General features: G+C 32.7%; 2 protein-coding genes across 5 annotated transcripts; both read left to right on the forward strand.

The window, feature by feature from the left end:
- The first annotated feature begins 857 nt into the window (after positions 1 to 857).
- On the forward strand, positions 858 to 6,157 carry LOC105129788 (serine carboxypeptidase-like 18). Of its 3 annotated transcripts, XM_011032005.1 has the most exons (14): positions 861 to 1,227; positions 1,308 to 1,453; positions 1,655 to 1,734; positions 1,815 to 1,937; positions 2,366 to 2,468; positions 2,558 to 2,595; positions 2,731 to 2,832; positions 2,920 to 3,006; positions 3,107 to 3,262; positions 3,334 to 3,405; positions 3,492 to 3,610; positions 4,990 to 5,103; positions 5,706 to 5,775; positions 5,887 to 6,157. In XM_011032005.1, exons 1-14 carry the CDS (start codon positions 1,067 to 1,069, stop codon positions 5,968 to 5,970), a joined length of 1,455 nt encoding a protein of 484 aa, XP_011030307.1. In that variant the 5' UTR covers positions 861 to 1,066; the 3' UTR covers positions 5,971 to 6,157. The 3 variants fall into 3 exon arrangements, with proteins under 3 accessions (XP_011030309.1, XP_011030308.1, XP_011030307.1); XM_011032007.1 differs by lacking the exon at positions 4,990 to 5,103 and having other exon boundaries at positions 858 to 1,227; XM_011032006.1 differs by lacking the exon at positions 2,920 to 3,006 and having other exon boundaries at positions 859 to 1,227.
- Positions 6,158 to 6,249: 92 nt separating this feature from the next.
- Positions 6,250 to 14,534, forward strand: LOC105129791 (magnesium transporter MRS2-3-like). 2 transcript variants are annotated; one of them, XM_011032011.1, is made up of 6 exons: positions 6,250 to 6,897; positions 7,540 to 7,764; positions 7,905 to 8,033; positions 8,206 to 8,369; positions 8,474 to 8,717; positions 13,459 to 13,964. In XM_011032011.1, the coding sequence occupies exons 1-6, from the start codon at positions 6,460 to 6,462 to the stop codon at positions 13,495 to 13,497; spliced, it is 1,239 nt and encodes a 412-aa protein (XP_011030313.1). In that variant the 5' UTR covers positions 6,250 to 6,459; the 3' UTR covers positions 13,498 to 13,964. The 2 variants fall into 2 exon arrangements, with proteins under 2 accessions (XP_011030313.1, XP_011030312.1); XM_011032010.1 differs by lacking the exon at positions 13,459 to 13,964 and adding an exon at positions 14,025 to 14,534 and having other exon boundaries at positions 6,253 to 6,897.
- Positions 14,535 to 14,742: the final 208 nt, after the last annotated feature.

Genomic DNA, 14,742 nt, shown 5'->3' on the forward strand with positions numbered 1-14,742 from the left:
TTTACTCTTTTATGGTGAAATTAATCTACATTTAATTAAATTAAATTGACTTACATTTTATATAAAAAAATAAGAAATAATTTATGTTAATATATGTTGTAAATAATAAAGTTTAAAAAAATATTTTAAAATATTTTTTATTTTATATTAAAAAGATATTATGTTATCTTTTTAAATTAAAGTATTTAAATTAAAAAAAATATAATTTTTCATATGAACATAGAGTATATATATTAAAGAGTTTTAAATTTCACATTGAAAAAACAACTTTTTTAGTATATATATTAAAGATTTTTAAATCTCATATTAAAAAATATTATTTTATCTTTTTAAGTTGAAGTATTTAAATTAAAAGGTTTTTTTATTCCACATTAAAAAAACTGAATTTTTTTTTGTGACAATAAAGTATATATACGAAAAAAACTTTAAATTTTTCATTAAAAAATAATTTTTTTATTAGAAATATAAAGTGTGTGTGTGTGTGTGTGTATATATTAAAGAGTTTTAAGTCTTATATTAAAAAAATAAAATATTTTTCTAGCATTTATAAAATAAACTTTAAAAAGTAGTAGTAATTAACTAAAAAAATATAAAAAAATATAAAAAAACATATTTAAAAAAAAATCTTATCTAAATTCATCCAAGACATATTTTAAAAAAAAAAATCTTATCTAAATTCATCCAAGTTATAAATTGACCTACCAAATTAATTAAATATTAACAGGTTATTGCATTAGCTAGATTTTTAGCTTATCCAAACCAATTTAATCACCAAATTAATATGCCAGATTATTCCAGATTTAATAATTATAACTTTATATATTAGACATTTTTTTTATTCAGTACTTGCATAAGATTTCTTTGTAAAAAAGAGAGAGAGAAAAAAGTAAATTAGATAACACTACAATTGTAGTAGCTTTAAATTCTTTACTACATCTTCAATTTTGAGACACGTCTTGTTAGTGGTACCCATTTCAGTTCTCGTACGGTAGAAAGAGAACCTACCAGCAATTCAACTTCTTTTCGTAGACGTAGAAAGGGCTGTATATATCGTGCCTCCACCGGAATGTCCGTTATCCTACTCCGAAACACGCATTGCCACTTAATCAATATGATGTTATTCCTTGCATCCACTCTACTGCTACTCTCCGATGCCGCTGCATCAAAATCAATAATCAAGTCCCTACCTGGCTTTCACGGTAACCTTCCATTTGTACTGGAAACAGGGTGAGTGTACTTACTTTTTCTCTTTGTGGTGCAAGGCCTTGTGAAGTTTATCTTGTTTTGATATGATTTTCTGTGTCCAGGTATATTGGCGTCGGAGAATTGGAAGCCGTGCAGCTATTCTACTACTTCGTCGAGTCTGAGAGGAGCCCAAAAGATGACCCTCTTGTGCTTTGGCTCACCGGTGGCCCTGGATGTTCTGCCCTGTCTGGATTTATATATGAAATTGGTGTGTGCAGTTTGATTCACAGTGTAGTTATTATTGTTTTTTAAAAATGTTTATTTTTTTAGAAATATACTAAAATATTATTTTTTATTTTTAAAAAATTATTTTTAATATAAACACGTTAAAATAATCTAAAAATACTAAAATAATCCAAGAAATTTAAGGCTATTAAAAGTTCTCCCAATGGTGGTTATGAATGAATAGGCCCATTATCATTTGATTATGCAAAATCCAGCGGAGGAGGCAAACCTGTTTTGGCATTGAACCCATATTCATGGACAAAGGTCACAAATTTCTGCACCCTTGAATTATTTATTTGCAACTAAATGTAACTGTTGAAATTATGTTTCATTTAATGGTGCAGATTGCCAACATAATATTTGTAGATGCACCTGTTGGTACCGGATTTTCCTATTCAACTACATGGGAAGGCTACGATGTTAGTGATACATTGTCAGCTGCGGAAACTTATGAGTTCTTAAGAAAGGTAAGGGAAAGTGTATTTTTAAATCGCAAGATATACAAGTTGTATGTCAAGCAAGAGGAATGGCACAGAAGAGGGTTTTTTTCTAATTAAAATTAGAGGTTTTTGGTTTTTTACACAAATATTGAATATAACCGGATACTGATTTATGGATATGCTGGAAAAGTATGGTTTTATTGATCATTGACTTGCAATTTATACATCATAATGGAATCAGATTTGTAGAAAAATCTGCTAGTAGATGAGTTTGTTAAACAAAGAAATAGTGATAAGCATAAAAGTCATAATGACTGGGAATGTTAAACAACTGTCAAATTCAAAAGGTTGTTAGCAGTGCCTTGAGTCATGCTAGTCAACAGAGGCAAATGCATAGTAGTAAACTAGCTAGTAATGTAAAACAATATGGCTAAGATTATGAGTTTGCGACACAGTGGCTTGTGGATCACCCCAAGTTTCTTACAAATCCACTCTATGTTGCGGGGGACTCCTATTCAGGCATCGTTGCACCTATCATAGTCCAGGAGATTTCTGATGGTAGTATTTAATTACTTCTGCCCAAACACAACTTATTTTTCTTGTAATATTCATCAGTGTGTGATTTGTTTTTGTTTTATTTCTTGCAGGAAATGAAGTGGGACGTCAGCCAACAATGAACCTCAAAGTACTCGATCTACTCTGAAAATCCAAATATGCATTAGTTACAAGTCCACAGCTGCGCGCCCATGTTTTATTTTGTTTGTTTTTACTTATTTATTTGCGTTGTAGTTGACAAGGCTGTAAACATGTTGGAACTCAGGGATATGTGCTTGGAAACCCAGTTACAGATGATGAGATTGACACCAATTCAAGAGTTCCTTTTGCTTACCTAAAAGCGCTTATATCAGATAAACTCTACGAGGTAACTTCCCTCTCCTAGCTCTGCTCTTCAACTTCCCAGCTAGCTAGCTCTCATATAAGCAAAACTATTCTCATGGTTTTTTTCCAGTCCTTCATGAAAAATTGCAAGGGTGAGTACTTAAATCCAGATCAAAGCAACGCATCGTGTATGGAAGACATATTAGCCATCAAGGAGGTGACCGATCAATTCATAAATCAAAACTCCGATGAACGTTTTTTTGCATCATGCTTGAATTTTATGAACATGAAAGTTGACTTCTCTTTTACATTTATAGTGCATTGGAACGGTATTTACTGGACAAATTCTGGAACCTGCATGCAAGAGCGTATCCCCAAAACCAGTGGCATTGAAATGGGATCCAAGGTTTCTCATAGCCGATGACGCTGATATTCTGCTTCCAAGGCCCCGTGTTCCTGGACAATGGTGCCGGGTACATTGAACTAATTTCTCTTTTCTTTTTTCTCTCTTTCCTTGGTTATTAACCAGCTTATTGGCATGTAGAGTTACAATCATGTATACATTTATGGGTGGGCTAATGATGAAACTGTTCGAGATGCTCTTCATATTCGCAAGGTATGCTTGCCCTATCAAGTATATTACCTTCCAGATTCAAAATAACCCTGCTCATGGCGGAAAAATAATAAAACTATCATGACCAGGGGACCATAAAGGATTGGAGAAGATGCAATAAGACCCTGGCCTATTCGTACAATGTCAAAAGTACTGTTGATTACCATCGGAACTTGACCAAGAAACCATATCGAGCTCTCATTTACAGGTGTAATTAAGTAATACACTAAAATGTGTGGGGGAAAATATGTAGCTTTTCCCCACTTTTTTTTTTCTTTTTTTTACATGGTTTTTTTTTCAAGATTGTTTTTTTCTTTTTTTTGCCTGATATTTTTTTTTTAGTTTTTTGCATTTTTTTTTTTCTTTTTTTTGCCTGATATTTTTTTTTGAGTATTTTGCATGTTTTTTCTTCTTTTTTTTTTTGTGTTTTTTTAATATTATTTTTGTTAATTTTTTTAATATTAAACTGGTTAAAAACTTAGTTCTATAATTTTTAAAAAAAAAAACATTATAAATCACTACAATATTTTTCTATATAGTTTTTTTTATGATTTTTTTTTTCAAAATAGTCTTTATCGAGTTTTTTTTATATTGAATTAGTTGAGAATTTTGCTTTATAACCTTTTTTAAAAAAAAATACTATGGATTGGTATAGTATTTCTTCACATTATTTTTGTTTTGCTACGGTGTTTCTTCATATAATTTTTTTAAAATTATCTTTGTCGAATTTTTTTAATAATAAGCTGATTGAGAATTTTAATTTTAATTTTAATTTTCCCCACATGTTTTTTTCCCTTTTCTTTCTTTTTTTTTTTCTTTTTTTTACCCCACATGCTTTTTTCCCTTTTCTTTCTTTTTTTTTCTTTTTTTTCCAAAATTGTCTCTTTTTTTTTTTTTTTTTTTCCAAATTGTTTCTTTTTTTTTTTTTTTTTTTCCAAATTGTTTCTTTTTTTTTTTTTTTTTTTTATATTTAGTTAGTTGAGAATTTAGCTTTGTAGTTTTTTTTTAAAAATACTATAGATTGCTACAGAATTTTTCTAAATGTTTTTTATGATTTTTTTTGTTTTTTTCCGGAATTATCTTTGTTGATTTTATTTTTTTTCCTATTGAACTAGTTAAGAATTTAGCTTCATACATATTGAACTAGTTAAGAATTTAGCTTCATAATTTTTTTAAACACTGTGGATTGCTATAGTGTTCCTCCACATGATTTTTTTGTATGATTTTTTAAAATTATATTTATCTATTTTAATATTTTAAATATTAAGATAGTTGAGAATTACAAATATATATTTTCTTATGAAACACTATAGATTACTATAGTGTTTCCTTACACAATTTTTTTTAATTATTTTTATTGATTTTTTTTTTTAATATTAAGTTGATTGAGAATGTAGTTTTATAATTTTTTTAAAAAAAATATTATAAATTACAACAATTTTTTATATAATTTTTATTTATTTTTTTCACAAAACCATGGAAAACGTATAATCACATGGCATTTAGTGTTTAGAATTCTATGAACACATTATAAATTCTGAATTTTCCCATTTAGAGCAATCTTAACAGTTGTTTTAACATGTGCAGTGGCGATCATGACATGACTATCCCATACATTGGTACGCATGAATGGATAGAATCCCTGAATTTGACGATTAAGTATGACTGGGAGCCATGGTTTGTTGATGGTCAAGTTGCAGGGTCAGTATCCATCATTTAATTTACACCCTTTGATTTTATTTTTCAAAATCCAAACCAATGGGAATTTATCATAATTTTTTTAAATAGAACTTAGTTACAAATATTCTGAAAAATAATATGCATAAAAAAAAGATAGAAAAAAAAAGCAATATTGTTTTATTAAAAAAAAGACTCATATTAATTTGTTTTTATTTTTCAATAAAGTTAAATTATCTCAAACATATAATTAACCATAAGATAATAAAGTCTCTCGTTCATGATTTTATTAATAACAAATTTTTATTAGATGCTAATATTTTTCTAGTAATATTGTTAAACTAATATTTAATATTTTATAAAGGAAGATATTTGTAACTAAACTATCACCTTTTTAAAAAAAAAACTCATGAAAATCTTTTACTTTGGGGTTCTTTTATTTTATTTTTTAGATAATGATATTATTAATTAATTTACAAATTTGTAACACGTGTCATGTCCATTTGAAACGGTAGAGTTATTTAAAAAAAAATTAAAAAAGTAGAATGACAGAATCCAAAACAAACAAAGGTACCTCCAGGAACTGGCATTAACTAATCCTTTTTTGCTTGTTGGGTCATCTTTAGATACGCAATGCTGTATGCAGACAATGCGCAAGAATACATAACATACGACCTGACATTTGCAACTGTGAAGGTAAGAACAGCCATTAGCTTATCTAACTGTTACAATATAAATAAGCAATTATGGTATCTTGAAAGCCTGATATTGGTGGTGGTGGTGGTGGTGGTGGTGGTTGTGGTGCAGGGAGGGGGTCACACAGCGCCGGAATACAGGCCAGAGCAGTGCTTTGCCATGATGGATAGGTGGTTTGATTACTACCCTCTATAAAAAAAACAATGCCAAAATGTTCTCATGAACTAATTAATTAAATATTGTAAGCCCTAATCCATGTTTTGTATTTCAGTTGCGCATCAGAAAACTCAAGGATTAACGAGCCTTTTAGCTCCTACCGTTTTTTTTTTTATTATTATTATTATTTTCTCGAGAGAATTGATAGTAACTGTTCATCTTTGTACACTTTGTTTACGCCTCTTAATTAATATATGTTCAGACATGGATGGTCGTGCTTGAAACACAATCTCTAAACATATGATAATAATAATAATCATCTTAACCACCACAAACAGTAGCATTTTTTAAAACAATTATTATAATGCTGGTTGAAAAGAATCATATGATATGCCCAGTAAGATACGGGCACTCATTATTTTATAATCGAGTGACTATGGAGGGAATCTGAAGCGAACACTCCACTTCTTTCCAAAAAACATGCATCCTCTTCTTGTTTAGCCCAGGAAAACTCCCCCACCTCCGACCATGAGATCTCGCCCACAAACACCACAGCTATCCAAACCTGAAGACGACACGGACCCAATGACCCGGCCCGCGCCAGCCAGTACCACAACCTCTCTCAACGTCCCTTTCCCGTCCTCTCGCAAAAAAGGAACTGGGGTTCGACCCTGGCTCTTACTAGACTCAACTGGCCAAGCCCAGGTGGTGGAAGTTGGCAAGCACGCAATCATGCGTCGTACAGGCCTTCATGCCCGTGACCTACGGATCCTTGACCCGCTACTTTCTTACCCGTCTACTGTTTTGGGTCGAGAGAGAGCAATTGTTATTAATTTGGAGCATATTAAGGCGATTATTACTGCGCAGGAGGTTTTGCTGCTGAATTCTAGAGACCCTTCTGTTACTCCATTTTTGGAAGAGTTGCAGGGGAGGTTGATGTTTCATTACCACGCTACTAAAGCTCAGGTTTTACTGATTCTTTTTTTCTTCTTTCTTTAAGCTGTGATTAATTTTTTGGGTTTTTGGTTTGGTGTAGAGTAAGTGAACTTTTGCGTTTGTTTAATGTTGAATTTAAGATTTTAAAGAGTTTTGATGTGAGTTTGTGTTGGTTTCTTAAGAATCCATTTGTTGTTAATGTTGCTGCTGCTGCTAGTTTTATTGGATTTCAAAGAAAAGCATAAAATGGATGCTGTGCTATTTTAGCTCTTTCCCTCTTATCTAGAAACCAATGAGGGTATTTAAAGTGGTGATACTTAAAGTTGGATTTCGGATTGTCGGCGTAGCTAATTGAAATATACATTGTTTGTAAGATTTGTAATTTGTAATTGAAATTGTAAGGTGGGTTAATATTAAGTAAGTGGTAAGTGAGAATGAGGCAATTAGCTAGAGTGTCTTACACAGGAGTTATTTTGACTCCCACATGAAATACATTGGAAGTGCGATTTTTGAAGTTTCTGTTAAAGACATACTTTGAATATGTTTCTCTATTGCCACTGTAAAGTCATACTCATACGTTTCTAATGTTTGGTATTGTGTAAATGCTTTTGCATATGTTTCAGATCGTCACTTGCTTTCTTTCTTTTTTATATTGTTTTGGTTCTTGTATAGGAGGGTAATGGTGATCATTCAAAGGCAAATCCTTATCACGTGGAAGAGCCTGAGTCACATGGTTTGAGTCCTGAAAATTTCCCAGAAGGCTTTTCACATTATCAGGATTGCAACGAGGGAGCAAAACAGGGTATCGAGAATCGAGATGGATCAAAGGTTCTTCCATTTGAGTTTGTTGCATTGGAAGCATGCCTTGAGGCTGCATGCAGTTGCTTAGAAAGTGAAGTAAGCATGTGCAATTCCTTGTTGGATAGGTTTTCTTAAAAAATGAAGTAAATATTCTTAATCTCGAGGCTGATAACTTTCTGGTAGCTTAAAATTCCTCAGTATAATTATTTCCTTTTCCTTTTCCATTTCCTATGCAGGCAAAAACACTGGAGCAAGAGGCACATCCAGCATTGGATAAACTGACTTCAAAGATCAGTACTCTCAATTTAGAACGCGTCCGCCAGATTAAAAGTCGATTGGTTGCAATAACTGGCCGAGTGCACAAGGTTGTTGAGTTTTTTGTCTCCACATTTATTTTATTAGTTTGTGGCAATAAGCTGAATATGAATTTTGATCTGGTTTGGAAGTTTAAGCAGGTTTAGAAGTTCTGTGCTCCAAATGATTTATTTAAAGCTCTCCTCTTATGTTATGGTAACTAACCATGCATGTCATCTCCAGGTTAGGGATGAATTAGAACACTTGCTGGATGATGATGAAGACATGGCAGAGATGTATCTAACAGCAAAGCTGGTTCAACAACAGCTTGAAGATTCTTCAACTTCCTCTTTAAATGAGGGAGATGGCATGGATAATGATGACCTTCAAGCAGACTTGGACGCCAGGTACCAAATAATTTAATCACCTCATACATGTACAGTCTTACATTTTTCTCCTCTTGTTTGCTAAGCTATCTTTTCACTGAAATATTCTCATTATTTTCCATCAGTATTCCTGCTGAGGTGTCATTGGGTGTTCTTGAGGCCTCTTCTAGCCATGAGGATGGTATTAACAACATTGAGAATGAACATGATCATCTTTTTAGTGCACCTAATGGTCTTGGAAGATACAGCCGTGTCCATACTAGTACAACACGAAGTTCAATAAGCAAGCACCTTGATGTCGGGGAACTAGAAATGCTCTTGGAGGCGTACTTTGTACAAATTGATGGCACATTGAACAAGCTATGCACGGTATGGAACTTTCTACCTGATTCTTCTATATAGGTCCACAAGCATCATTTCTTTGCATGTTTTTTTAATTTGCATTGTGGACATTGTCCATACTCCATATGATGTGTGCTCAGATAGCCACATGCCTATGAACTGTAAGTGATTATGTCGAGTCCTAACGGAAGTTCATGTCACGGAATTTAATGGTGTAACTGCAAATATCAAGGAAGAGGCATTCTCTTTGCAAACAAGCATAGGCCACCCAAATGCTTTGTTGCTACCCTGGTACATAAAGGTCTTAACTCATTCGCTGTAGTTCTAACATGTTTGTGCTCATTGTGTCAATATGTGCTAACTAATAAAGCATGAAACCAAATGATGCTATGATGTGGGACCTAAAAGATATGAAGCTAAAGAAGAAAAATTGAAAAAGCTAAGAAGAAGCCAAAGAAAAAAAAGAAAAAGTTGAAGAAGAGAAGAATAAGGCTGTAAAAGTTTGCAACTTTGCAATTTTTGTTCAATTCATCAAAAACTGATCATATTTTCAAGAAAATTAAATATAAATAATGAAACTTCAATCATAATCAAATTTGGGCTTAAAGCCCACTAGCTAATAAAAATCTAATAAAATAACATAAATTGAAGTCCAATAATAAAAATAAATAAAACCTAATAACTTGGGCTTGAATGAGCCCAATCTCCCAACCAAATAACAATGGGTTGGGCTACCCTCCATTATTGATAATCATATGCATGCCTAAATTGTGTCTCAGATCCAGTCTCCTCGTCAACTCTCCCAAAGTTAGAAGAACTCGATCTCATTGAGTATAGTTCAAGGCGGCTTCGATAATGCTTCTAAAGATCATAATCAAGCAATTATGATATCTCTCTGGTAATTGAAGTATAATTTTAATCTAGTCGCCTAGGTTATATATTGGGATTCGCTAAACTTCACCATCCCTAATAATAACAACTTGTGTATCCAAAGTAGTATTAATATTTTATTTTATTTTATTATGCCAATGATAAGGATAATGAGGTAGGGATATCAAAAGGAGCATCAAGAATAGATTGTGTTTTATATATAATGAGGTTTTCCATGTCAAAAATAGAATTAATGTCAAATTTAATGGTAGTTAATGACATATCTATTTGATTTAATCATTTACAACACTTTAAATGGTTTAGCACTAGAGATTTATGACTGATTCCCATTCAGGTCTAATCTATATCATTAAATAATCTCTTACATTAAGTGCATCATGATACTTTTGTAAATTAGCTTGAAATTTGTGTTGTTTATTACTTGCTTGAATATATTTTATGATCTCAACATACAAATTATGAACTCTGCATATAAAAGACTCGGTTGAATCAGGCATTTTAGAGTGAGCAGACAAAGGAGGAAGATCTATCGACATCCTGGGTTTGTGACTATGAACCTTATATGACTGAGTCTGTAATGAAATACACTTTTTAAATTCTTGATGGATATAGATTGAACATAACCTAGTGAATCGAGGTCATTCTTATCCTTTTTATCATGGATAAGAGGGTTAAGGATTTAGGAAGCTCAGCATATTATTCAAGACTTGTGACATGCTAGATTTCAAGCATCGGGGACAAAGCATTAGTGAGCTTAGGAGGTTGTTCAAAATCTATGATATGCTGGATGTAAAGCATGGGGGATGAAGAATTAGAAAGTTTAGAAGGCTGCTCAAAATCTATGGCAAGTCAGGTGTCAAGCATAGAGGTTGAGGAATTAAGGAACTTAGAATGACAACTATCTCGAAACTCTTCCAACATTGCACTTGCCTCTTTAGGCAACTCTACTAGACAGTCTCCAGAAAATTATACACCTAAATGAGACACAACTAACTCTTCATGAACCTCCTTTTCAAACTCTTTTGGACATTATGTTAGTCATATTTACCTTCTTAGGTAGTTCCACTAAAGCATTTCTTGAAATTTCTTGTACAACTAAACCATATACAATAGGTTGTTCCTTAACCTCATTCTCAAACTCATTGTTTTAAGTCCTTGTTCTTTCACATTCTCCTTTTACTTGTTCTTATTGCTAGGTCCAGTGTCAATCCAATAAATTTGATCAATCATAAAATATGATGTCTAAATTATATATCCATGGCCTTCCTAAAATGACATGTCCTACTTCCATTGGAATCACATCAGACCAAATTTCATCATGATAGTCTAGGAATTTGGTAGGGGACAAACATTTTTCATTGACTAATTTAAAAGTGTTATTAACTCATGACACATTATAGTATTTGAAGATACTGCATTGATACATTAAATCTTATCATGATAGTCTAGGAATTTGATATAGAACAAATATTTTTCATTGACTGCTTTGAAGGTATTATATAGCTTAAGATGGGGAACAAGTATTTGAAGATACTGCATTGATACGACTTTCATTATTAAAGATAATCTTGCAATCCTTATCCCCACACTTGATATAGGGGTGAAAGATATCAATCTTTCTCCAATTTTCAGTTCTTTTGGGTTGTGTAAAGGCATATCTAACTATACCCAATCTAGTTGTCTAAATCTCTAGGTGTTTTGTTCATGATTGGTTATAAAGATATCACTCAAGATCAAGTTTATGGTAGTTGTAAATTTAAAATTGGATACTAGATAACTATTCACAAATGTATGCAACACTAACTTAGAAATTCCAAATGGAATTGAGATCATATATGATTCATGTAAGAGAAATCACAATACAAAAATAAAAGTAATTCCATCTTTTTTTAATGTGGAGATTCATCAAGAACAAAATACAACAATAAAATTTTAAGCATGTATTGCTAGACCTTTAAGTGTAAATTATTAATTAAATATAATGTCACAAGCAAGGACTCACAATCATAAAAAAAAACTAGATGCTAGATATCAATGATGAAAGAGATTGATGAGAAAAAAATTACAGATAAGTATGCATTATGAGATTAATTTTTTTAGACAAAAAAAAAGTAATACTATTAATGATAAGTTGGATAATAATTGTTTGCCTAGGAAATAAATTTCAACAAATCAAAGAGTTAAGTAATTTACCAATCAAATTACTTAATGTTGACAACAAACTACTTGGATCATGTGAGTTGTCGTTGATATCATGAAGCTACCATCGTGATGTTTCAAATAATGTCCTTTTGTTGCTTTCATTTTTCCTTCTTTTTTTTTTTCTTTTTTTTAGGGTCACTTTTCATCTTTTTTTTTTAATTTCTTTCACTGTTCTCTCTCTCTCTTTTTTAATAAATCAATATAAAAGAAAATAAAAGTGCAGTAAAGATGGGAGATTGGAAATTGGCAGAAACTCCCTATAAAATTCCTTTATCCTTCATGTGTCTCTCTCTCACTCTTGCTATTGGACGCATGCTACGGTTCGAGGTGGAGAAGATCTTTGTTGGCCGATGTTTGCTGGTTGAATAACAAGTGTATTTCCAAAGAAATAATATTCAATGAATCAAAGAGTTTAGAGATTTACCGACTAAATTGCTTAATGTTGACGGTAGACTACTTGGATCATGTGAATTGCTGTTGATGTCATGAAGTTGTTGTCCTGATGTTTTGAATAATGTCCTTTTGTTGCTTTCATTTCCCTTTTTCTTCTCTTTTACGGTCACTTTTAACTTCTTCTTTTTTCTTTTTTTTTCTTTTGGCCACTTTTTTTTACACTGTACTCTCTCTTTTTTTTTGGGCTTTTTTTCTGGACTTTTGACTTTTGACTTTTTTTGATAAATCAATATAAAATAAAATAAAAGTACAGTGCAGATGAGAGATAGGAAATTGGTATAAACTCTTCCTATACAATTCCTTTATCCTTCACGTCTCTCTCTCTCTCTCTCTCTCTCTCTCTCAAATTGAAATCGGATGCATGCTATGGTTCGAGGTGGAGAACCTGTTGATCTCTCTTTGTTTTTTCGGATAAATGGGCTTTGGGTTGATGTATATTTTGTTCAGTTAGCTTAAGAGAAGATGAACAATTTTTTTTTTATTTTTCAGATCTCGGTTGTAAACATAAAATATTAGATAAATATTAGAGGATCTTTTTTTTTCTAGATCAACTATATAATTTCCAAGTTTTAGAAACACGTTGAATTTGGAGGATTTTGACAAGCCCTAAGAGATTGATTAACTAAATGAACAATTAAAAATTAGACTTTGATACCAAAGTTGATGTGGGACAAAAGAAATTTGAAGTCAAAGAAGAAAAAAAAGAAGCTCAGATGAAGAAACCAAAGAAAAAGAAGAAACGGTTGAAGAAGAGAAGAAAGGGGGTTGGAAAAGTCTACAACTTTGTAATTTTATTCAATTCATCAAAAATTGATCGTAATAAATAATAAAAACTTTAATGAGAACTTAGAACTCACTAACTAATAAAAGTACAATAAAATAACATAAATTAAAGTTCAATAATAAAAATAAATAAAATATAATAACTTGGACTTGAACGAGCCCAATCACCCAACCCAAAAACAATGTTCGGTTATCTTCTATCATCAATGATCATATATGTGCTTAAATCATGTCTCACATCCAGCGTCTCCATCATGCTATTAGATGTAATGCTACAAGTTTAACTATTTCCCACACTATAGAAACTGATCTGGTAGTGCCTGCATTGAAGAGAGGACAAATTAAATGAGAGCTATATTTGGAGAAGAAAGATTGTCAAGAGAACGTGAGGCTGATGGCTAGAACGTTTTTGACTTTTCCCATCATCACCTTACCTTAGGGAGAATTCATATCTAAGAATGACCGTGGCAGAATTTGATGAGTGTACCATTTGTGTACAACCATTTACACCCTTCTCAGTGAAGGTTGATCCAAGATCAGAACGAGCTGGTTTCTCTAGATATGCAGTGAGTCGATAACTTTTCTGAAGTATGCCCTTCTGGATCATGAGTATGATTTGCCAGTTCAGTTTTGCAATACCACTCTCAATATAAATTCGTATGATGCCGCTCCAAAGAGTGAAATGGAACAGTGAGTATTTTGTCATGGGGCATGAGTGCATGACTTCGATTGAGGTGTGGTGGCTGGGTTGCCTGAACAAGTTAGACAGCCCCAAATTTGATTAGAGCATGTGCATTCTATTTGTGTTGGGCGTCTATATGTGTCTTTGCCTGTGATCTTTACATGATGCAGCAATGTTGCACATGATTAAACAGGCAAAAACACAGTTACATCCTTTTCAATTATCAATCATATAATTAGCATCGTTTCTAAGGTTATAGTTAATTTTCTCCATGGCTGCTATTTAACTTCGTTTTGTTCCCATGTCATCTGATGGTCTTGAAGCTGAGGGAGTACGTTGATGACACAGAGGACTACATCAACATAATGCTGGATGACAAACAGAATCATCTCCTGCAAATGGGGGTTATGTTGACGACAGCAACCTTAGTGGTGAGCTGCTTTGTTGTAGTAGTTGGTGTTTTTGGCATGAATATCGGAATCAAAATGTTCAAAGAAGAAGTGCAAGCAGGAATGTCGAAGTTTCTATGGACTGTTGCTGGTGGCACTACTGGGAGCATGTTCTTATATGTGATTGCTATTGCCTGGTGCAAGCACAGGCGATTGTTAGATAATTGAATTGCTGTGTATTACTGTATTACTCTGGCAAAGGTATGACCGGCTGTTGTATAATATGCTGTGGTTCATGTGAAAACCATGCATAGGGAAAGAAAACTCTGAACACGTTATTGCGCTGATGTTACCAGGAAGTTGTCGGACCGCTTTTGCTTGCCAAGGTCACCCTGGCTCTTCATGGAATGTCAGAAATTGAATGACACTACGGGCTAGCCCAAAGACTCTCTCACCATAATTTTCATCTCCGAACGTTTGGTAGCAGCTGCTCCTCCCCAAGAGTTGTGAAGTCTTTCACCCCTCAACCGTCCTGGTTGAGGGGTGAGGCTAACCTTTCATCGTCATCGTGCTACTGGTTTTTGGGTTTCTTTTTATTAACATTTTCTGTAGCTTGATTTTGTCTCTTCTTTAGCACCATTTGCTGGTTTTG

This window comes from Populus euphratica, unplaced genomic scaffold, assembly GCF_000495115.2.
Source record: "Populus euphratica unplaced genomic scaffold, PopEup_1.0 scaffold34.1, whole genome shotgun sequence".
NCBI lineage: Eukaryota > Viridiplantae > Streptophyta > Magnoliopsida > Malpighiales > Salicaceae > Populus > Populus euphratica.

Coding starts and splice junctions, on each gene's coding strand:
- LOC105129791 (XM_011032010.1), top strand. CDS start 6,460: ATGAGATCTCGCCCACAAACACCACAGCTATCCAAACCTGAAGACGAC. Junction 8,034..8,205: donor TAACTGGCCGAGTGCACAAG/GTTGTTGAGTTT, acceptor TGTCATCTCCAG/GTTAGGGATGAATTAGAACA. Junction 8,370..8,473: donor CAAGCAGACTTGGACGCCAG/GTACCAAATAAT, acceptor ATTTTCCATCAG/TATTCCTGCTGAGGTGTCAT.
- LOC105129788 (XM_011032005.1), top strand. CDS start 1,067: ATGTCCGTTATCCTACTCCGAAACACGCATTGCCACTTAATCAATATG. Junction 2,596..2,730: donor AGCCAACAATGAACCTCAAA/GTACTCGATCTA, acceptor GTTGGAACTCAG/GGATATGTGCTTGGAAACCC. Junction 3,611..4,989: donor TATCGAGCTCTCATTTACAG/GTGTAATTAAGT, acceptor TAACATGTGCAG/TGGCGATCATGACATGACTA.